The 21,620-nt window shown below is 39.8% G+C and overlaps 3 protein-coding genes and 1 long non-coding RNA gene across 4 annotated transcripts in view; 3 read left to right on the top strand and 1 right to left on the bottom strand.

Moving 5' to 3' along the window:
- Positions 1-294: 294 nt before the first annotated feature.
- On the top strand, positions 295-2,499 carry LOC124855683. Its single transcript, XR_007035119.1, has 3 exons — positions 295-725; positions 1,711-1,787; positions 2,435-2,499. It is a non-coding gene; the product is annotated as an uncharacterized LOC124855683 (long non-coding RNA).
- Positions 2,495-16,762, top strand: LOC124855623 (transient receptor potential cation channel subfamily M member 1). Its single transcript, XM_047345611.1, has 25 exons — positions 2,495-2,630; positions 2,703-2,916; positions 3,199-3,323; positions 3,396-3,567; positions 4,341-4,515; positions 4,609-4,732; positions 7,163-7,235; positions 8,503-8,603; positions 8,948-9,121; positions 9,220-9,354; positions 9,489-9,539; positions 9,645-9,785; positions 9,874-9,903; positions 9,982-10,289; positions 11,511-11,739; positions 11,837-11,968; positions 12,047-12,178; positions 12,274-12,402; positions 12,494-12,745; positions 12,822-13,014; positions 13,967-13,987; positions 14,083-14,227; positions 14,330-14,535; positions 14,656-14,788; positions 14,868-16,762. The coding sequence occupies exons 1-25, from the start codon at positions 2,628-2,630 to the stop codon at positions 16,153-16,155; spliced, it is 4,686 nt and encodes a 1,561-aa protein (XP_047201567.1). The 5' UTR covers positions 2,495-2,627; the 3' UTR covers positions 16,156-16,762.
- LOC124855653 (ras-related protein Rab-8B-like) lies at positions 16,304-20,866 on the bottom strand. The gene is made up of 8 exons (XM_047345652.1): positions 20,594-20,866; positions 19,593-19,653; positions 19,416-19,476; positions 19,247-19,324; positions 19,014-19,103; positions 18,851-18,916; positions 17,483-17,533; positions 16,304-17,401 (listed from the first exon to the last, which is right to left on the bottom strand). The coding sequence occupies exons 1-8, from the start codon at positions 20,715-20,717 to the stop codon at positions 17,309-17,311; spliced, it is 624 nt and encodes a 207-aa protein (XP_047201608.1). The 5' UTR covers positions 20,718-20,866; the 3' UTR covers positions 16,304-17,308.
- The window catches only part of cib2 (calcium and integrin binding family member 2), a 33,488-nt gene continuing 32,709 nt past the window's right edge, over positions 20,842-21,620 (top strand). The window contains exon 1 of the mRNA XM_047345666.1: positions 20,842-20,972. Within this exon, the coding sequence (XP_047201622.1) occupies positions 20,917-20,972 (56 nt within the window). The 5' untranslated portion in view covers positions 20,842-20,916. The remainder of the gene's footprint in view (positions 20,973-21,620) is intronic.

The following is a 21,620-nucleotide window of genomic DNA, read 5'->3' as shown; positions in this document are numbered from 1 at the left end:
TTGCAAAGCCCTGTGGATGTTTCCTGTGTTTTCTATCCCTTTCATAAAAATGTTGAGTGTGGAAATAAAGATTAACGGCAATTAGTATTGACTGACCTTGCCCCGTGACTGGACACCAGTCATTCCTTAACAAGGCGCCTTACAAAAGTATGCCTGCATCCAATTGTCCCAATTATGCAAATGAAGTTGAAATCAAAGGAGTGGGGGGTGGGGGGGTGGGGGTGTTGGGGTGAAGATTGTCAGATGAAAACCTGAAGAGCTTCTGGCCGGATAGGTTTGCCGACGCTCTGCGATATCTTCCCCAGACACACGCACAACATCATCCACAGAGGTGCAGAGGGGGAAACAAAGAAAAGAGGTTTCAACAAGTTGGGAGATTAGGGGCTGGTTATCAAAGTAGATTTATTGTGCCTTGTTTCAAGCTAAGGATGAAAATACCCCGTGGGCATGCAGAAGGGGGTCATGGGACTCCCAAAAGGATTACCTTGAACTGGAGTCATGGGACTCAGGCGAACAAAGACCTTGCTCACATGCTCATCATATTAGCCGGCCCTCATAAAGTGAAGACGTTTCATGACCTGTGGGATTCAATAGTAGAGCTTGACTGGGAGAGCAGCATGAGAGGACGGCTCAGCTGAAGGAGCGACAGACTTCGCTTAACTTTTCAAACCCTAATGTGTTGCATTACCAAAGGGCAGGACTGATGCTCCAACAGAGGACCATGTGTAAGTGCACTTTACAACTCAAGTTATTTTTTTTAACTAAATTATAAGAATATTTAAGCAATATCCAAAAGACTGGGATGTCATTCGATTTGTAGGCCCCGGAGAGTGAATTCGGATGAGGTAAATATGAGCAGGCAGCGTGGCAGGAGCTCTGGATGCTTAATGATGCGTGATAATACTGTGAGTGAAGATGAGAGAGAAAATAATGAAAAGAAGGAAAATAGCAGAAGCCAATGGGTTGCCAATAAATAGGCTAAATACTTTTATTTAAACGTAAAAACAGTCAAAATGGTTTAGAAAACCTGACAAAAAGAGAGGAAATAAATAAAAAGGCTCATTCTTCAAAAATTTAAAACGTGAGTTTGGGCTGCTGAGGCTGTTTGTGTCTCCAGAACTTGTGACGAGTCACAAGACACCAGCAGTTTGTGTACGGTCTCTAATTCATCCTCATATGACAACTGGAGATGCTTTAACACAATATAATACATTTAATTCTGCTTGAATTGTATTTCTAACAGGTTTCCCAGAAAGTGTTGTTGCAAATGAGTCAGCAGCTCTCATTGGACTTCAACTGTTAACAAAAGCTCTGAGAAAAAAAACAAAAAAAAACAAGAATTGTGCTTTGTGCTCTGGGTTGTTTTGGAAGAAGATCAGACAGCAATCAGAGCAAAAAATGTGTGGGACACGGCTTTTTAAGCTTGAACCAAGTCCTCACTCTGCAACATCTCTGTGCTAATAAAGAAAAACCGGCTTTTTTTTGTTTTCAGACAGCTTCCACTGGAGCAGAATCCATCACTTACTGTTTTCTCTCTATTTCTAGCTGATCTAGATTTCAAACTCTCACCATCTTTTAGCCGGGGATTACAACTAAGAGGATTTTGAAAGTGCAACTTAAATTCAGACATATCACTGGGTCTGATCTCCTGCAGAAGCTATGATAGCCGGTAATGCTCACTTAGTGTTCTGTCGTGTTTTGCTTTCGCAGGCACAGAAAGCTTGGATCGAGAGGACATTTCTGAAAAGGGAATGTGTTCACATATTTCCCAGTAAGGATCCAACCAGGTAAAAACTACAACATTTACGTGACAAATCAGATTTTTAACATGGAGTAAAATGAAGCATTTACAAATTTTTTGAAAGATTGTTTAGATCAGTAGTTGTGGTCGCTGAAAAAAAAGTGTGGGAACTTAAGATTCTCTACAGAAATGAAATAATATTACGGCCTATTTATGCTCTAAAAACAACACTTAAAAATTAATAAAAGCGAAATCTCTCATAAATCTCTTTCACTGTACTTATATTGTTTTCCATAAGCTGAAAAGTTTGAAAAAAAAAAAACTGACAGATTGACAGGGACGATTTTACTATAGTAAAAAAACATGTGATTGTCACATCATCTAATAAATTATTAATAATAATAATAAGTTCCACATTTTATTTTTCAGAAATAATTTACCTGTAATAAAATATTAGTTAGCGAATTTATTGAGTGCTTAGTAAGTTTAAAGCACCATTGTTGGAGATTTTCCAAACTTGCTTATTGCCCTGTGTGCAGAGGACTGCAGACAAGGAGTGCATCATTCCAAAAACATGAAAAACATAGGCACATTAATGAAAAAACCCTGTTTGATCTAGGTTCTTCCTTCCACAAATCTTTGAGGGACAAAACCATAAAATATTTTAATTCACAAGAAACACGTCTGCTGCAGATGTGCCTGTGGTCAGCTGGTCACGCAGCACGTGGCCATCCCCCCTGGCGCCAATTCCTTAGCAGAGGCGACTCCGTTGGTGCAGATCGAGACCCCCAATGATAAATGGAGTGTGGTGAAGCACACCAGGACCTATCCTACAGACTCTTACGGGATCATCGAGTTTCAGGGAGGAGGATTCATCAACAAGGCCATGGTGAGAAACCTGAGATTTTTCCAATTTGTCATGCAGCTTAAAGCATACACAACTGATTATTTTTTTCTACAGTACATCCGGGTTTCTTATGACACTAAGCCCGACAACCTCCTGCATCTGATGGTGAAGGATTGGCAGCTGGAGCTGCCCACGTTGCTCATCTCGGTGCATGGTGGTCTCCAGAACTTTGACCTTCAACCCAAACTAAAGCAAGTATTTGGCAAAGGCCTGATAAAAGCGGCTGTCACCACGGGAGCTTGGATCTTCACGGGTGGAGTAAACACAGGTTATTGGTTTTACTGTTCTCTAAATAAATACCTGCTTGTGACATTAAAAGATTACCTCGGCTCTAAATTGCCATTGCATAACACCTGTTTTGCAATTTCCTGGAGGAAGCGGTTTATCAGCCAGTCACATTTAAGCTCTGTAATAAGAACTTTTGCTTGGAAATTCAGCACAAATTGCGATTTGCATGGATTTTGTCAAAGTATGCTCCAAGCCGATGTGCCATGAGGTTTCTGGAAAAATATTTCATTCATATTAATCTGTTTTGCTAATTTTACTTCAGGGGTGATCCGTCATGTTGGAGATGCCTTAAAGGACCATTCATCCAAGTCACGAGGGAAGGTGTGCGCAATAGGAATTGCTCCATGGGGTATCTTGGAAAACAAAGAGGACCTCATTGGGAAAGATGTAAGAGCAAAATTTTTATTTCCATCTCTTTAATAGTTCTGTTTGACCATTTTCTATTCATTGTTTTCCCAGGTAACCAGACCTTATCAATCAATGGCAAACCCACTGAGCAAGCTGGCAGTGCTCAACAGTAGCCACTCTCATTTCATCCTTACTGACAACGGAACCTGTGGGAAGTACGGCTCCGAGGTCAAACTCCGTCGGCTTTTGGAAAAGCACATCTCCTTGCAGAAGATCAACACTCGTAAGCATACTGTTGGTGCCCTTCTTATTGGTGCATTCAAACAAACATAAAATGATAATTAGCTTTAATGTATTTAGTCTTTGTACACATAAAAAGTTTTCTTATAAAACAATCTTTATATCTGTCCTTTTTCAAAAGTGTCTTGTAAGCACAGTGCAATCTGTGCAAAAAACGGACCCAAAACATCTTAGTATGCATACAAAAGCTGAATATGGCGATGTATAACTGTTACTAAAATACACCAAGATCAAAGAAGAGGGCGTGGTGCAAGCACCTGCTGTCACATCTAACGTTTGGGGTAAAGGCTTGAGGTATTAAATTAAAATCCAGCAACTGAAAACCCTCATATTAATATGGGTTTGTAAGTTCTGTTTGTAAAGATCTGCTCATTATAAAAATGTATTAAAATATATTTTGGGTAGCCTTAAACCTCGTGGTGCTTCCTCATTAAATCTTGTTCCAAAGTCTGGCAAAGCTTCTAGGTTACTGTCCAGAGAAATGCCATGGGACAAACTCCAGCCAGCAGGACTTGTGAGTGTGAGCCCGGAGTGTGAGGACGAGTTGGCGGAGAGCTCCCCTGTGACCTGTGGGCTTCCCTTTGTCATCCTATGCCTGGAACTTCGAATAAGGCAGGGACAGCAAAGGGATGCTCACCTGTCACCACTGACTTCACTCCCTCTTTCCTCCATCACATCAAATTCTGCCTCTTTTTTAATACTCAAATTTCTGAGTCGACGGGTTGGAGAAACACATTGTCTTTTTCTGCGTTCCAGGTTTGGGTCAGGGCGTTCCTCTTGTGTGCCTAATAGTGGAAGGAGGTCCCAATGTCATCTCCATTACCTTGGAGAGCTTGAGGGACGAGCCTCCCATCCCCGTGGTGGTGTGTGATGGCAGCGGCCGTGCTTCGGACATCATATCCTTCGCACACAAGTTCTCAGAGGACGGAGGGTGAGGTCTTAGATGATTCGTCTGTTACAACACCTTGGTGGTATCCTCAGGTCAAACAAGTTTCAAATATGATTTCCCAATCCTCTCCTGAAGCCTGGTTAATGATGACGTCAGAGACCAGCTCTTAGTCACGATCCAGAAGACATTTAATTATAGCAAAAGCCAGTCTCAGCAGATCCTGCTCATGGTAATGGAGTGCATGAAAAAAAGGGAGCTGGTGAGTAACAGTGTTATTCATGTTTTAAAACATCTTTCATTTGGATATATTGTGTGAATGTTGCTCAATAAACATTTTGGAGATCATCAAGTGTCCATTGTCATTCATATATCCATTCCACTCATCTGTGCGAATCTCCATTAACTGTGTCAATAAACATGATCCGAATACATGTTAGCTTTTTAGTTCACATCTGCACTCATCCATAACTCTCAATGTGTTTGTAAACATATTTATATCCCTTTAACCTCCTAACATTTTGTCACATTACAATCAAATATTTCAACATATTTAATAGAATAGTTTGTGATTGGCACCAAGAAGTGCACAACTGTGAAGTGGAGGAAAAATATGACACATGCTTCTCCAAGTTCTACAATTAAATATCTGAAAAGTATGACATAAATTTGCATAAAGCCTCCATTCCTCTGATACCAGGAAAGACAATCCAGCTCAACCAACTGACTTCAGAAGTCATTTACTTAGTAATCATAGACCACTTAAACACTCTATAAACACAGTAGTTCTGTAAAAGCCCCAGAGGTTTGCTAGAGAACATTAGTGAAGAATCATGTGGAAGATTATGCTGTGGTCAGATGAGACCAAAACATTTTTGGCTAACATATGAACCAATATGTGTGTCAGAAAACTAGCACCCTGAACACATCATCCCAACAGTGGCACATGGTGGTGGCAGCATCATACTCTGGGATGCTTTCCTTTAGCAGAGACAAGATGGTCAGACAGGATAAGAAGATGGATGAAGCTTACTGGGCAATCCTGGAAGAAAATGGGTTACAGTCTGCAAAGTCTTTAAACAGACTCAAAGGTTCACCTTCCAGCAAAACATAGAGCCTATTTATGTGTTATAATGACCAAATCAAAGTCAAGACTGATAAGCAATTCAGAATTTGTGGCAAAACTTGAAAATAGCTGTTTTCAGACATTTCCATCCCCTGAGCTTGAGCTATTTTGCAAAGAATAAGCAAAGATGTCAGTGTCTAGATGTGCAAGGCCATTAGAGACATACCCCGAAGGTGTTGCAGCTGTAATTAGGCTATCGCATGGGGCGACCATGGCGATGGTGGCAGGAGTTAGTCTTGTAACCAATGGATTGCCGGTTCGTGCTCCCGCTATGTCTGTCTCATTCGTTGTGTCCTTGGGCAAGACACTTCGCCCGCCTTGCACCTTGCCTGTGTATGGCAGCCTCACTTCTGTCAGTCTGCCCCAGCAGCTGTGGCTACAAAGTAGCTTACCACTGTCAGTGTGTGAATGTGTGTATGAATGGGTGGATGTCTTAATGTAGTGTCAAGCGCTTTGGGGGCTCTGGGGACTTGATAAAGCGCTATACAAGTACAGGCCATTTACCATTTCCCATGAAAGCCCCTAAAAATCTGAAACAGTTTGTGGAAGTATGACAAAATGTGAAAAAGTACAAGGGGTATAAATACCTCTGCGAGACCCTGTGTGTAAACGACATACTTGAGCACTGACCCTGCTGTCAATCTGCACTAAAGAAGATTAACCATAAACATAAAAATGTGTTTGCAGACTGTGTTTACAAAAATAGCATATGGAGCAGAATCCCCACAAGTGATGTGATGAGAATAATACTTTTCATATATAACCTTGATAACCTATTTACATTTGGATGAGGAAGACCAGTGCACAGTCTTGTTTTGTGGAAGCTCTGAGTTTATGTGTTCACAGAGAGCATTCTGCATGTAGATGGAAAAGAGGCTTGATGTCTCTAATCCTCCCCTGGCTGAGAACCATTACTCACAACACACTCTGATGTTTTAGACTGCATAATGCTCCAGCAGACCAAGACAAGCAACTCACAGAGCTTTTTCAAGGATCATATCACTTCAGGATATCCCGAATCAAATGCTGCTATGTTGTAGAAGGTGAATGTGTGTTGAATTGGCATGATCCTTTCAACTTATAGTAAGTACACTACTTAAAGCAGCTGGATTAAACTGAAGAAAATGCATAATTAGAATGTTTTTTGTTTTTTTTTAATCAGCAAATACAGAACAAAAAAAACCTAAAGTTTTCAGTGTTTAAAATGTCGTGTGATTCTTGTTATTTACACGTCCCGTGGCCAGTTGTGCAGTCTCAGTGTTCATGCCTGTCTAATTCAATCTGCTATGAATGCATGTGACAGAATGGTCTGCATAAATCCGCTGGATACAGCTGAATCTATAACAAAGCGAGCGCTATTCCTCTTGCTGAGAAAAGTGGCTGATTGTTTTCATAATGATGGCCACGGAATGCAGAAGTGTGGGGATGTGGCTAAAGCCAGATGATGAGAAAATACTTTCTAAAAAAATAAAAATCTCTAATATAATTGAATGTTATTTTCTGTTGAACCATTAAACCATTATTCAACTACTCTTTTTATATATATTTTTTCCTTCCTTCATGCAGATCACTGTTTTTCGAATGGGCTCTGAGGGACAGCAAGATATTGAAATGGCCATTCTGACTGCTTTGTTAAAAGGTATTATGTCATAAAGACAAGCTCAGAGTTGGCATACTTGTAAGGTACTGGTCAGTATTACTTGTTTTGAGCACATAAATTTATCTCAATAAATTTATTCTTGATAACTTTAAACAAAACTCAAACTGTAGTTTCTCACAAAACTTTGATTATTAAAAAAGGCCAATGAAATGTTATGTTATGACCCACACATTCATTGGGAAGAGTGCTGACAGTCAATGACATCTTCCTCCAAGAAGGTAAGCCAAAAAGGTCATTGCTGAACAAACTGGTTGTTAAGAATGCTGTAACCAGCATTTGATGGAAAGTTGAGCAAAAGGAAAAAGTGTGGTAGAAAAGGTGTGGCAGCAATAGAATTTATCACAGACTTGTGAAGACTGGGAAGCAAAGTCTATTCAAGATTTTAGGGGTGGACTGTAGCTGGAGTCATAGCTTCCAGAGACACTGTACAGAGGTAACCTGGACATGGGGCTACAATTGCTGCACTTTTTTCTATTAAAGCCCTTCTAAAACAGAAACATCACCTGCATAAATCCTGGGCAAAGGAGAAAAAAAACTGAACTATTACTCTTTTCAGATTAAATTTAGAATTTTACTATAAATGAAGAATCGAGAAGGTACAGAATCTAAGTTGCTTGAGGTCCAGTATGAAGTTTCCACAGTCACTGATGATTTGGGGAGCCCCATCTTTTTGTGTTGGTCCACAGTGTGTTTAATCAAGTTCAAAGTCAGAGCAGCCATCTACCAGGAAATCTTAGATTACTTAATTCCTCCCTCTGCTGACAAGCTTTATGGATATGCTGATTTCATTTTTCCAGCAGGACTTGGTTCCAGCCCACACAGCCAAAAGTAACAATATCTGCTCTAATGATGATGGGATCGCAGAGCTTGATTGACCAGCACACTGGTTTGACTGGCTTGAACACCTTAGCAGACCAAAGTAATTAATGTAAAAGGAGCCGCAACCAAGTACTGTTATAATGTGCAAAGAAGACCTAAGACATGCAAAAAACCGTCCAGCTTCAAATCACTATTTGTGGTTATTTATAACCTGTTATACTTTACATTGAGATTCAATATTTCATTACATGAAACCAGCTTAGATTATTGCTGTTCAGTAATTTGGGCATTAACAAAATCAACTTGTCCTGAATCATGTTGACCAGTGCTGTACTTGAATAACGTCACAGCAATATTTTTTCTCATTGCAGGCAGCATATACATGTTTCTTACATATTCTCTCCTTCGCCCTGATTGTTTTTGTCAGGCACAAATGCATCTGCAGCAGACCAGCTCAGTCTGGCTTTGGCCTGGAACAGAGTGGATATTGCCCGCAATCATATTTTTGTTTACGGGCACAACTTACCAGTGAGTGGTCTGTGTAAATTAACCAATCAATACAAAGTGTTCCAGAGAAGCTACACAGCTTATCATCTCTGCCAGACATGAAATATGGATATGATTTAGACAAAAAGCCAACCAGCAATAAACAGGGTGCTGAAAGATCTGTCTCAAGTCAAGAGAGCTCCTTTTTTGTTAAAGATACATATTTGTGAAAATCATGTTCACTTCAGGTGGTAGAGAACTGAACAGTATTGTATTAGTGTTTATTTCTCCAATATAAAAAAGCAAGACCAAGTCAAGTAAGAGCAAGACCACAAAATAGGATTAATATAACAGATTTCTTCTTCTTTAATTTTACTTTCAATCAGCCTGCTGGAGCCATTGCCAACACAACAAGTGCAGCATCAGCTCAGGAAAAACCAAGGAGTCCAGTCAGTGCTCCACGAAACAAAGTCCGGACTAAAAAGGGGAAGGGGAAGGGAAAGGCCAAACCTGAACCTCCTGAGGAGACAGATCCCAGAAAGCTGGAGCTCATTCGCTGGGTGAGGATGGAGTTTGTGGGAAACACTTCATGGAAAATAAGGAAATATAATGGAGGCTAACTTAGTTACTATATGTATCATATCTTACTGTGTGCTAGGTGAACTCTTTGGAGCAGGCTATGATGGATGCTCTTGTGCTGGACAGAGTGGACTTTGTCAAACTGCTGCTTGAGAACGGCGTCAACATTCATCATTTCCTCACCATCCCTAGACTGGAGGAGCTGTACAATACAGTGGGTCCAAAACGCAAAGACATAAAATAAGAACAAATCTGAGAGTTCTCATTGAGATCTGAGGACTGAAATAGCATAACTAAAAAGTGTGGAAATAGCATCACTGACCTTCTTCCAACCATTACTTTTCTCAGAAACTTGGTCCTGCGAATACACTGCATGCTGTGGTTCGAGATGTTAAAAAGGTAAATTATATTTTACAGTTTTAACAATGTAAAGTCAAAATTTGAGGCTGTAGGCAAACATTTTTGAAGTACTCCATATCTTATGAGTAACTGTTGATTCTCTAGGGAAACCTTCCACCAGATTACCAGATCACTTTGCATGATATCGGTCTGGTGCTGGAATACCTCATGGGTGGAGCTTACAGGAGCAAATACACAAGGAAGGCTTTCCGCAATCTCTACAATACTTTATATGGACTAAAAAGGGTATGGATAGATGGAAGTGAACACAAGAATGGCCCAATCAATGTAATATCATTTAGTATTAACTATAAATATTTTTTCTCTTGTGCAGCCAAAAGCTTTGAAGCTCCTGGGAATGGAAGTGAGGATTAGTTTTGATGAAAAATACGTTTACTTGATTTATTCATGAGCTAAAACAGAAAGCTTGATTTTAAGATAGGATGTTTATTTGCAGGATGATGAACCAAGACCAAAAGGCAAGAAAAAGGCCAAAAAGAAGAAGGAAGAAGAAGTGGAGATAGACGTGGATGACCCAGAGATCTGTCGATTCAAGTACCCCTTCCATGAGCTGATGCTATGGGCAGTGCTAATAAAGCGGCAGAAGATGGCACTGTTTCTTTGGCAGCGTGGCGAGGAAGCTATGGCGAAGGCCTTGGTGGCTTGCAAACTGTATAAGGCCATGGCCCACGAGTGCTCTGAAAGCGAATTGGTGGATGACATATCCCAAGATCTGGAGAACAACTCCAAGTCAGTTCTATAGAGTAACAGATTCAAATAAAACACACATTTCAAGCATAAAATGTATAGAACATAACTTTTACAACTTCTACATTTGAACTAAGCTCAGACTAGCTTTTTGTTAGATATATTTTTATGGATGAAATAAGGAATGTGTGAAAGAAAAAAAAAGCTGGCACAGGCAACCCAAAATGCAGCTCATAAAGTATAGATCTATATAGCGTTTGCTCCAGTGTTAAGGTGGAAGTCTGAGAGCCATAACTTAGAGACCTAGCAAATCAGCACCATACCCAATGAATTAAAAGCACTCTGCAGTATGCACAGTCTACCTGTAATTCAACACATTGGACAATTTGACTTGTGGGAAAAACAGTAGATTGAAAACTTGAAATTCTGGCAGACTGCAGATAGATAGAATTGCTGCTCTGGTTCTGACAAGCACAAGAATGCATCAGCACTTTTCTTCCAACAACTGTTTGCCTAGAATACTTTATATTAGTGAGCCACAAAGTGGTAGTGCAAGTTTTTCTCTATATAGTTAATCCGTTTTACTCATGAGGGTTTATCAGCTTCATACTAAGCTAGCTGACAAAACTGCTTTAAGTTAAAGTATTTTCTTGCCTGATAAACTTTATGCTAACAAGCAACAGCTGTGGGTGTCTATGTGGTCTGCAGGAGCTCTCGGTCCTATTTATGTTATGAACTGTACTGGACCCTCGTCCCTCGAGCTTAAGTTGTACCTCCTCTTTAATCTTAGATTCAAATTGTTTCATAAGCTTTGGACAACATGTTTTTCTTACAGATAAACTGTTTCTGACAGTATGGGAGAAACTATCCTCCATCTGGTTCATCAACGTTTCCTGCATAAATGATATTTATTGCTACATTTATCTATGTTGCAAAGCAGCAAGCCTTACATCTGTTGACCATATTCTTAGTAAAACGTTTTTTGTTTTTGTTTTTTACATAGAAAGGAGTCTGTGTTGTGTTAAACAGCACTCCTCCTGGTAGTGGGGATCCAGATAACAAGTCATCATAAAGTACTCCCTTTCTGTTTTTAGGAGGGACATGGTTGCAAGGTCTCAAAAAGTGCATTTAAAATAATTGATCTGCCTTGAAATAGAGTAGAAATAGATTATAACTTCCTAATGTTAGCTGGTCTTTAGTTTTGGTATTTGCTTGTTTGATGTCTTATATAAATGTGTACAACTGTGGTCACCCTTTTTTTAGAGAATTTGGCCAACTGGCTTATGAGCTGTTGGACCAGTCCTACAAGCACGATGAACAGGTGGCCATGAAACTCCTGACATACGAGCTTGTCAATTGGAGTAACTCCACTTGTCTGAAGCTGGCTGTGGCTGCGAAACAACGAGACTTCATCGCTCACACCTGCAGTCAGATGTTGCTCACTGACATGTGGATGGGCTGTTTAAGGATTGGAAAAAATCCTGGCCTCAAGGTGGATTTTCAAATAGTTTTTGCTATTGAGCAGATTAGGTAAATAGTCAGTATTTTAAAACTTCATGATTTAATCAGATAGATGATATCATACCTAGGTTATCCTTGGAATCATCTTACCTCCTATGATTCTGCTCCTGGATTTCCGAATTGGAGAGGATACGTCTTATAAACGGCCTGGAGACAAAGAAGAGGGAAAGGACAAGGAGGATGATGCAAAATCCAGCAAGGTCTTTGTTCATGCTGTCACACTTCACATTGTAAGAATGAAAGATGACAGGTTTGAATACTTTGTGTTGATGTTGTAGGACCCTAACACTGATGGGACTTCCCGCAAAGGTGATGAGGAGGAGGGCAGTGCTAATGTCCGCAAAATTCCCATTGGAAAAAGGTTCTTTGAGTTTTACGATGCCCCATTTACCAAATTCTGGTTCAACACTGTAAGTTCAACTCAAATCTTTAAGAAGATAAAAAATAAAAAATGTATTCTAAGCAAAACATTGACTATTTATTTCTTACATTGCTTCTCCGATAGATTTCCTATCTGGGTTATTTGATGTTGTATAATTATATCATCCTGGTGAAAATGGAGCGATGGCCATCTGTACAAGAGTGGACAGTCATTGCATACATCCTCACTCTTGGCACAGAAAAAGTTAGACAGGTAGAAGATGCAAATATGTTCCTCCTAAAATTTCTTCATGACATTAAAACTTTGATTGATCTCATGTTGACTTATAAATCCTGGTGCGTAGATTCTGATGTCCGAGCCAGGGAAGCTGAAACAGAAGATAAGTGTTTGGATGGAAGACTATTGGAACATCACAGACCTTGCTGCCATCTCCACCTTCCTTCTGGCGCTGATGCTGCGCTTGCAGCCTGAACCATACATGGGCTACGGCAGAGTCATCTACTGCATAGACATCATCTTCTGGTACATTCGTGTGCTGGACATCTTCGGAGTCAACAAGTACCTGGGACCCTACGTGATGATGATAGGGAAAATGGTAAAGTCATAAAGATACTTCGCAGGCATAAAAAGTGCAAGCTGAGCTCAAACGTACTTGCTTCTTTTTCTTTCAGATGATTGATATGATGTACTTTGTCGTGATCATGCTGGTGGTACTAATGAGCTTCGGTGTGGCCCGGCAAGCCATCCTTCACCCGGATGAGGAGCCGACGTGGCGCCTGGCCAGGAACATCTTCTACATGCCCTACTGGATGATCTATGGGGAGGTTTTTGCAGACTCGATAGACCGTAAGACTAGAATTTATAGTAAGATTCTGTTTCCTGATTCTGGGCAGAGGATCAGTCTTTTTTTTAATTCCAGTCAAGTTGATTATTTGATGTGTACAAAATGGTACACTCTATACTTTGGCTCCCTCTGCTGGCAGATTTGTAACAATTCTTAATGGCATTCATGGCAATAATGCTGCATGGAACAGGAACAGAACTGATGTTACATGCCTCCGCGCTTTTGATTAACTGCTGTTAAGATTTGTTTTTTTGTTTTTTTGTGGAAGCTGCTTGTGTCAAGGTGAAGACATAAATACAAAGTTTACATCAGCAATCAGCAAACAATATGTAATGTTTTTAAATACCCTAAACACACCAATGACAAAAGAAATGTGGATCAAATTTTGAAACTTAGAATTTTTATAGAAAAAAGGAAGAGGGAAATTATTGAGTGAAAAAAAGATGATGTCTAAGCAGAAGATGCATTATTTGCTGGTATTTCTTCATTTTCTGTCTGATTTTTATTTATGATACAAGGTATTTGGTTGAATTACAACATCTGGAATGTCCCATGTAGAAATGCTGGGGGACCTCATATAGAAACCTTTTATTTTAAAAGAACATTTGTACCCAAACAATTACAGTGCTGTAAAATGATTTAATGTAATACAATATCCAAGCATAGACACAAACTCTTAACAAATTCTGGTTTAATGTTCATGTTTAGAATTTAGCTTTTAAAAACGTTTTCTGTTTTAAAACTTTACTAATGCACACCTTTTCAAGTGTTTAGTTTCTAAAATTTTAAAATGATTACATTGTTGTTGCATACTGCTAATGTAAACTGTAAGCTAGTTCACAAACACTTGATTTGATGGAAGGACACCAGTATGATAGACCAACTTCACCTTGACAGAAATCTAAAACATGTTTAATTTACCTTCATTTTAACCTTTTCTCTGTGCCTCTGCATTTTTTGTATTTTTCAAAGTCTATGCAATGGAAATCAATCGTAAGTACTCTTCAAGTCAAGGATTCTCAACTCTGAACAGTTTGCTGAACTTGTTTAAATAGCAAAGCTAATATTCACCATTTACTCCCTTACAGCTCCATGTGGAGAACATTTATATGATGAAGATGGCAAAAAACTTCCTCCATGCATCCCCGGTGCATGGCTCACACCTGCAATTATGGCTTGTTATCTTCTCGTGGCAAACATCCTTTTGGTTAACCTGCTCATTGCCGTCTTCAAGTAAAAAAGAAAAAAAAAATTCCAGTCTGGCCGTTCCATTATACTGATTGAAACATATCCTGAGTCAAAATGACGGTTATTTCTTTCTATTCTGTCTCACAGCAACACCTTTTTTGAGGTCAAGTCCATTTCCAACCAGGTGTGGAAGTTTCAAAGATACCAGCTGATCATGACGTTCCACGACCGCCCAATCCTGCCTCCGCCGCTCATCATCCTGAGCCACCTTTACATCCTCTTCAACAGGCTTTTCCGACGTTGTATCAGGAAAAGACAGGAAGGAGAACTCGATGAGAAAGACCGAGGCCTTAGTTAGTCTCCTCCCTTTGAATTATTTAAATTATTATGAGGATCTTGTTTTACCAGAAAACTGCTGCTCATCAAGCTCTTGAAAGGTTCTGGCTAACTTTGGGTGTTGATGTTTCCTGCAGAGCTCAGACTGAATCCAGAGGAACTAAAAAATCTGTATGAGTTTGAGGAACAGTGTGTGGAGGAATATTTCCGTGAAAAGGAGGATGAGCAACAGTCCTCAAGTGATGAACGCATTAAGGTTACTTCAGAAAGGTAAAACACTTCCTGAGTTGTACTTTCAAAAGCTATTTCGAAAGCTATTTTACTCCTATGAATCTCATCTTTACGGCAGAGTTGAGAACATGTCAATGCGTCTGGAGGAGGTCAACGAGAGGGAGAACACCATGAAAGCTTCGCTGCAGACAGTAGACCTGCGTCTGGCCCAGCTGGAAGAGCTCCACGGACGTATGGCTTCCGCACTGGAAAAGCTCGCAGGAGTAGACAAACTGGAGTTAACCAGAACCTTCTCCAGAAACTCATCTGTGTGCGACCATTCCACTCTCCTCCGGCAAGGCAGCATTAACAGCGCAGATGGTTACAGCCTCTACCGCTTCCACATGGACATGGAAGAGTTTGCGTCCAGGCAGAAGGAAGCGGACGAGAAAGGAGGCCTAGAGAGAGAGCGGAGTGTGCGCCAAACCTCAAGCACATGTGCTCTTAACGTAGCACAGACCCTAGAGGTTGGTGGTTTGGAGAGATCGCGACCTAGTTCATGTGTGGACATTCTCATATCTCCATGTGAACAGAAGCTTTCGTCTGGGGCATCAAGCCAAGAAAACATAACCAACATACGGCAAGGCAGCACAGTGTTTCTGGACAAACTACCAGACAAAAACAGGCTAAAACCTTTATCACCTGCCAAAAGGGCTAAATCACTAAAATACTTTCCTGCTGAAGCCCAACCCACATCTCCTTTAACAAAGAGATTTGTCAGCACCATTGCTGTCCACCCCCCTGATAAACCAGAGAGAGCTGCTGAGCCTACAGCTGAGGCCAAACCTCTAGAAGGAACTTCCTCTTCTCCAAGAAGGGCAAAATCCCTAAGAGATCTTCCGGCTGAAAGCCAAAGTCAGACACCCCCCATCACTAGGAAGAGGGCTATCAGCAGCATCATTTATGATCCAGCTGAAACAGGTGATAAAACTCAAATGCTTGCAGATTCAGAGCGCCAGGTCCATCCCAGTGGAAAAGCATCATCAGTCAAAACCCTTGCTCAGCAGTTTCAAGCTGCCGCTTCACCTGAAGAGTTACAACTGAATCACACGGAAGCAGGTTCTTCAGAACTTGAGATAGGACAAACAGAAACAGAGCAAGATGAAGACCGAAAGACAACAAACCCCAAGAGAAACCCCTCAGACGGTACGGACTATCTGACTGTAGCCGATGAAAGGTACATGCGGTCTCACAGGTCAAAGAGCTGCAACGCCAGCGACAGAAAAGCAAAGCTCCTGATGCCCTCAAAGGAGCCAAGAGCCTCCAGCAGTGAGAGAGACCTTGCTGAAGCAAGCAGAGCTTCAGATTCCGGATGGGAGGCAGAAAAGAGGAAGATGATGCAGGCAGGAAAAACACAAGAGGGTTAGTCGGACGAGAAATGAAAGCAATCAATGAAAAAAAATAAATAAATGGATTATGAAACCAACACTGGGAAGCAAAACATGTTTAAATAGTTATGGAAAAATGATTTGAAAAATGTCAAGGGGTTGGTTAAAAAAATAAAATCACAACTAATTTATGAAGATTTCTTTCTTTACTAATGCTGCTTTCAGTATGTGTAACATACAAGAACTTACAAACTAACTACCGGTCACATTACAGTTTTTCCCAGTTGATGTGCTCTCATGTAAAGGACATGTAAAGGGAAACCTACTAGATGTCTTCTGTTTAAGTAAAAAACAAACAAAAAAAATGCATGCATACACAGTGTGACCATCGAAAAACACCAACATTCTATATATGGTTGAAACTTTCAAATACTATCTGTAAGCATTTTGTTTTTTCAGATACTCTGTGCTTAGTACTGAGCCCCCATAGGGATCTCCCTACTGCTTTCATGCAAAAACAACACAGTATGAATTCATTCCTGCTTCTGAAAAAAAAAACATTCCTTTCACAGTTTCATTTTAACACCGAAATCTGTATAAATGTAGGTTCCATAAGAAAACAAACAATAAAAAATATTACTATTAACAGGTTGCATTTGTATGCTTATTTTTTTAGCTATTTTATCACAATTCTCCTTAGCAGCAGAACTGATGTCAGTGCAACAGAGAGACAGAAGCTTAATGACATACATGAACTTCACACAATCACAGTCAATGCTGAAACCTGGTATCTCACAGCATCTTCATAGGAATTCTGATAATAGGTAGTATATATAAAAATGATGCTACAGTATGTAAAGTATACGACAACAGATTGCAACCAATATATTTTCATATTATAAACGCCAGCAGAATTATTGCCCACTGCAAGCAGGCACTGCAGGGCAAGCTACAAACTCCCTGCAAGAGTCTATTGCTTGAGCAGATACAAAGTATCAGGGCCTCGGTCTCCATCGATACTCTTCTGATCAGCAAATCAGGGCAGCGTCTCGACCGCCCAAAAACCGGTGACCTCAGGTGACCCTGTGTGTGCAAGAGCAGAGCTGCTGCTGCAGAGAGGAAACCCGAGAGGAAGGAGTCCTCTAAAACAAGCAAGGTCACGATAGAAATGTGACGACTGTCCGTCTGCTGCTTAGAGGAGCGAACACTTGAAGAATTTAATTCTCTTAGACTTCTTATCTGTGATTTTCACCGGTTTCCCCGTTCCTCCACCACTGCTGTCAGTCTACCAATCAAAGGCACAAGAAACAGAGCATTAGTAACGAAATCTGCAGCATCTTCTCTTAAAAATGTCTTCACTACTTACCGTCTTTGAGCACAGATTGTTTAATATGTCTCTTGCAATAGTGTAAAAGGCCTTAAAAAACAAAAACAAAATGTTAATGTACTCGTGTAAATAATTTATTTTCTGTGATCAATCAATTGCCTTAAGTATTCAATCCAGTTTAACCTTTTTACATTTTGTCACACTACAAACCTCAAACAATCTTAACAGGATTTTATGTGATGGGCCATTCACGGAAGTGTATCAATGTAAAGGGGAACAAAATTATTACTCCTAAATATACAACCAACTGCTTTAACAAATTAGCAAGTTCTTACACAGAGGACACAGAAAACATGTAGAAGAAGATGCTCTGGTCAGATGAGACACAGATTTAGGTTTTGTCTTACAGTTAAGCCCAATATTATTCATACCTCTGGCTAATTTAGGCTTAAAGTACTATTTTAATTTTACCATATTTCACTAGACTGACTGGAAGTAATATTATCGCTTTAGATTAGCCTAGCTAGAGTCCAAACTTGAATCTGATAGAGAATCTGTGGAGAGAGCTAAAGATTAGGGTGATGGAAAGGAGGCCATCCAGCCTCAAAGACTTGGAGCTCAACATGAAAGATAAAACTGTCAATATACCAGCGAAGACATAAAAAAAGGTTTTTAAAGGTTTTTCCATTGATTATTGTTGAAATGGCAGGTTTTTTTTTTATTTATTAAAATGTACATAAATACAGATTTTTGTTTTCAAAACGGGTACTCCTTTTAAAAAGTGCTCTTACCTCCTGAGAGATTCCCTTTTCATTTCCAGTCAGAAACAAGCAATCATTTTAAATCTAAATCTGCCCGGTGTATGAATAATTTCATGCTTAAACATACATGTAAAACTCTCTGTCTGATAGAAAGCCAGCACTGCACATCATCTTTTTCAGCATCGACATGGAAGCTGGTCAGGTGTTGATAGAAAGATGGGTGGGGCGCAAACCTGGAAGAAAACCTGTTAGAGGTAAATACTCTAGACGGATTCACCTTCCAGTAAGACGATGACCCTAAACATACAGCCACAGCTACGATAGAATGACTTCAATCAAAACTAAAACATTTGTTCTCTTGATGTGCAAAGCAAGTAGATACATTACCCAAAATCCAAAGGGCTTCTACATCGTATTGATTCAGGCGGAGAATCAATAAAAATGGACACCACATTTTCCAGATTTTTATGTGTAAAAGATGTTGAAAAGTATGTATTGTTTTTCTTTTACTCCACTGGATTGTGTTAAGTCTTTCACACGAATTCCCATAACGTTTGTGGTTGTTATGTGACAAAATATGTAAACACTAGGGGTATTATTACTTTTGCCAGACCCTATAATTTCAAGCTGAAAAGCCTCCACTTACCTCCTCTACATTTAAGCCAGACTTTGCGCTTGTTTCCAAGAACTTCACTCCATAGTCAATAGCCAGCTAAGGGAGAGTAAATAAAACTGTTTCACTTTCTGTTTATTCCAAAACTGCATTTGAGTTTGGTTTTCTAGTGTAGTGACTGACTGCAGAGACTCACTTTTTCACCGCGGTCTTTCGACACCTGTCTCCTGTCAGTCATGTCACATTTGTTACCCAGGATCATTTTCTCCACGTCAGATGAGGCATGCTGGAAATATTGAAAAGGCTCATTTAAAGAAAAATATTGTTAAGAGTACAAAACAAAGGTAAAGCACCACAATTTTAATAATTGTTAATTAACTACAAAAAAAAATGTTTTATTTTAGGTTGTCATGCAACGTGAGAGGTTACCTCTTCGATGTTTCTAATCCAGTTTTTGATGTTGTCAAAGGACTTCTCGTTGCTGATGTCATACACCAACATAATTCCCTATAGAGGAAAAAACCCAAAAGTTTCTGAGCCCTGAAATGAAACAGCAGGGTGGATTTACAGTGAGCAGCTTAAAATGGCAGGGACATACCATTGCTCCTCTGTAGTAAGCTGTGGTAATGGTGCGAAACCTCTCCTGTCCTGCTGTGTCCCTGAGAACACCAGTTCAAAAGATTAAGGTTCAGAGCATCTTTTACCTTTAAACACCAGATTAATACAGTAGGTATTTTCTTTTAAAAAGGATTCAACTCTCAAAAGGTTCAGTTACCAAATCTGGAGTTTGACTCTTTTTCCATCCAGCTCTATGGTTCTGATCTTGAAGTCAATCCCTACGTTAGAGCAAACAAATGGGATTAGAGAAGAATTCAGGGTGTCTCTATATTTCTATGTCAAAATGTCGTACTTTTCCAGACACGTTTACATACAAACGGATGGATGGGTGCAAAGATGGATGGATGAGAAATGATGTTAGGGGTAGGTCTACCACCAATGATCTCAAAGCTCCTTTGTTTTCTGCCCTCATTTAAATATTTCCAATAAGAAAAAGGATGGCAGAAATGCATTTTTGGACCGGGCCTTTTTTTTTTGCAGGTAAAGAACAGAGCTGCTGTAAATGTTGTTTGGTATTAACATCTTCCTCTTTGTTGTGTTGTCTGAGCTCTTTTTTTTATTATTATTATGCAACATATGCAGGTCTGCTCTTGTTATACAGTTAGGCGCTGACAGTTCTGGTTCTGAATAGTTTGTTGGACTAGATGAATGTTTGACTGTACGGCATACACTATATGAACCCAGTAGATCAAGCTTACTGCGTTGACCACCAACATTATATTATCAGATATAACGCTCCTCCACACAGGAAACCAGGCACTTCTCTGACAATAATTATTGTTTTGTGAAAACTAAATAAAACAATAGAAAAATATTGTGAGATCTTCATTAGTGATCACACAAGCCTTATAGGGTTATGGGGACGACATCGGTGTCAAACCAAAGGTCTCAGCCATTAATCAGTGTAGCATCCTGTATTGAACCTAACTGATGGAAGTGAGCTTACAGGAAATAATCATTACCATTTGTCTCTCACGTCCATTGTCTCGCTTTCAGACATTCAGAGCTCATTAACATACAGCAGATCTCTGTGATACGCATTAAAGCAGCTATCGTACATATGTTACTACCCGTAGATTCTTGCCTAAGGTTCGGTGAATGTTTCTTCAGTTTAACATGAGTATTTTTATCCCTCGGGGCGTCCTCGGGTGTACTCACCTATTGTGGATATGAAGGTGGTATTGAAGGAGTCCTCGCTGAATCTGAACAGCAGACATGTCTTACCGACGCCGCTGTCTCCGATGAGCAACAGTTTGAAGAGGTAGTCGTACGTTTTCGCCATTTTAACAAACAACTGTTTGGGTTTTTGGCGGAGACCGTTTAGAGCAGGAGGAGTCCGCCCGGGTGGATGTCTTCAGCTGTCTGCTGCTGAATCCGGCAGACTGGCTGCACGGCAAGACCGGTGCCGGAGGTGTTCACGTCATTGTTTTCGCTTCGCCTGGTGGGATATGTAGTTTCAGATAGAATAGTGACTTTGGGATATGACGTCGGAGCCTGAAGCTGGAAATGACGTCACACAGGAGTTGAGAGGTTACAGGTGAGAAAACAGGGAGATTTACTATTTGTTCTGGTGCTAATTACCGTTAGCAGTACAAGCCGATAAAATATGGAGGGCCAAAACGGACAAAATTCAATAAATAAATATATCATGAAGTAAATAAATGTACCATGAAACATTTTTTTATGAAGACTGTTTGATGACAGTTTAAATTATTATTAGTTATTGCATTATGACACTGGAATTAAATATTTATGTTTATTTTTAAATGAATTTATGTAAACAAGGACTTTTTAATTATTAAATCATTAAACATTTATATTTAATTATTTAATTGGACATTTCACAATTGAATGGTATATTTAATTATTTCATGATGTAATAAATAAATGTTACATTTAATTATTTGATGGAACATTCACATTTATTTAGTTCATGATATATTTAGTTATTTAATTTTGTCCCTTTTGGCCCTCATAACAACATGTACTTCTCTCTGTAGTGTCAAAATGACCATGTCCACAAGTAGATGCTTTACAGCACTATGTGTTGCCACTAAAATAACAAGCTACAAACTATCAGAGGTTCTTGGTTTCAATTTATTCTGGCATCTCACTGACACTTCCCTACACTCTGTATGCACACAGCCATACTGGATACTGAACTCAGCGTTGTTCTGCGAGCTTT

This window comes from Girardinichthys multiradiatus, chromosome 2 (genome assembly GCF_021462225.1).
Source record: "Girardinichthys multiradiatus isolate DD_20200921_A chromosome 2, DD_fGirMul_XY1, whole genome shotgun sequence".
NCBI lineage: Eukaryota > Metazoa > Chordata > Actinopteri > Cyprinodontiformes > Goodeidae > Girardinichthys > Girardinichthys multiradiatus.
This window is presented reverse-complemented; position numbering and strand designations above follow the sequence as displayed.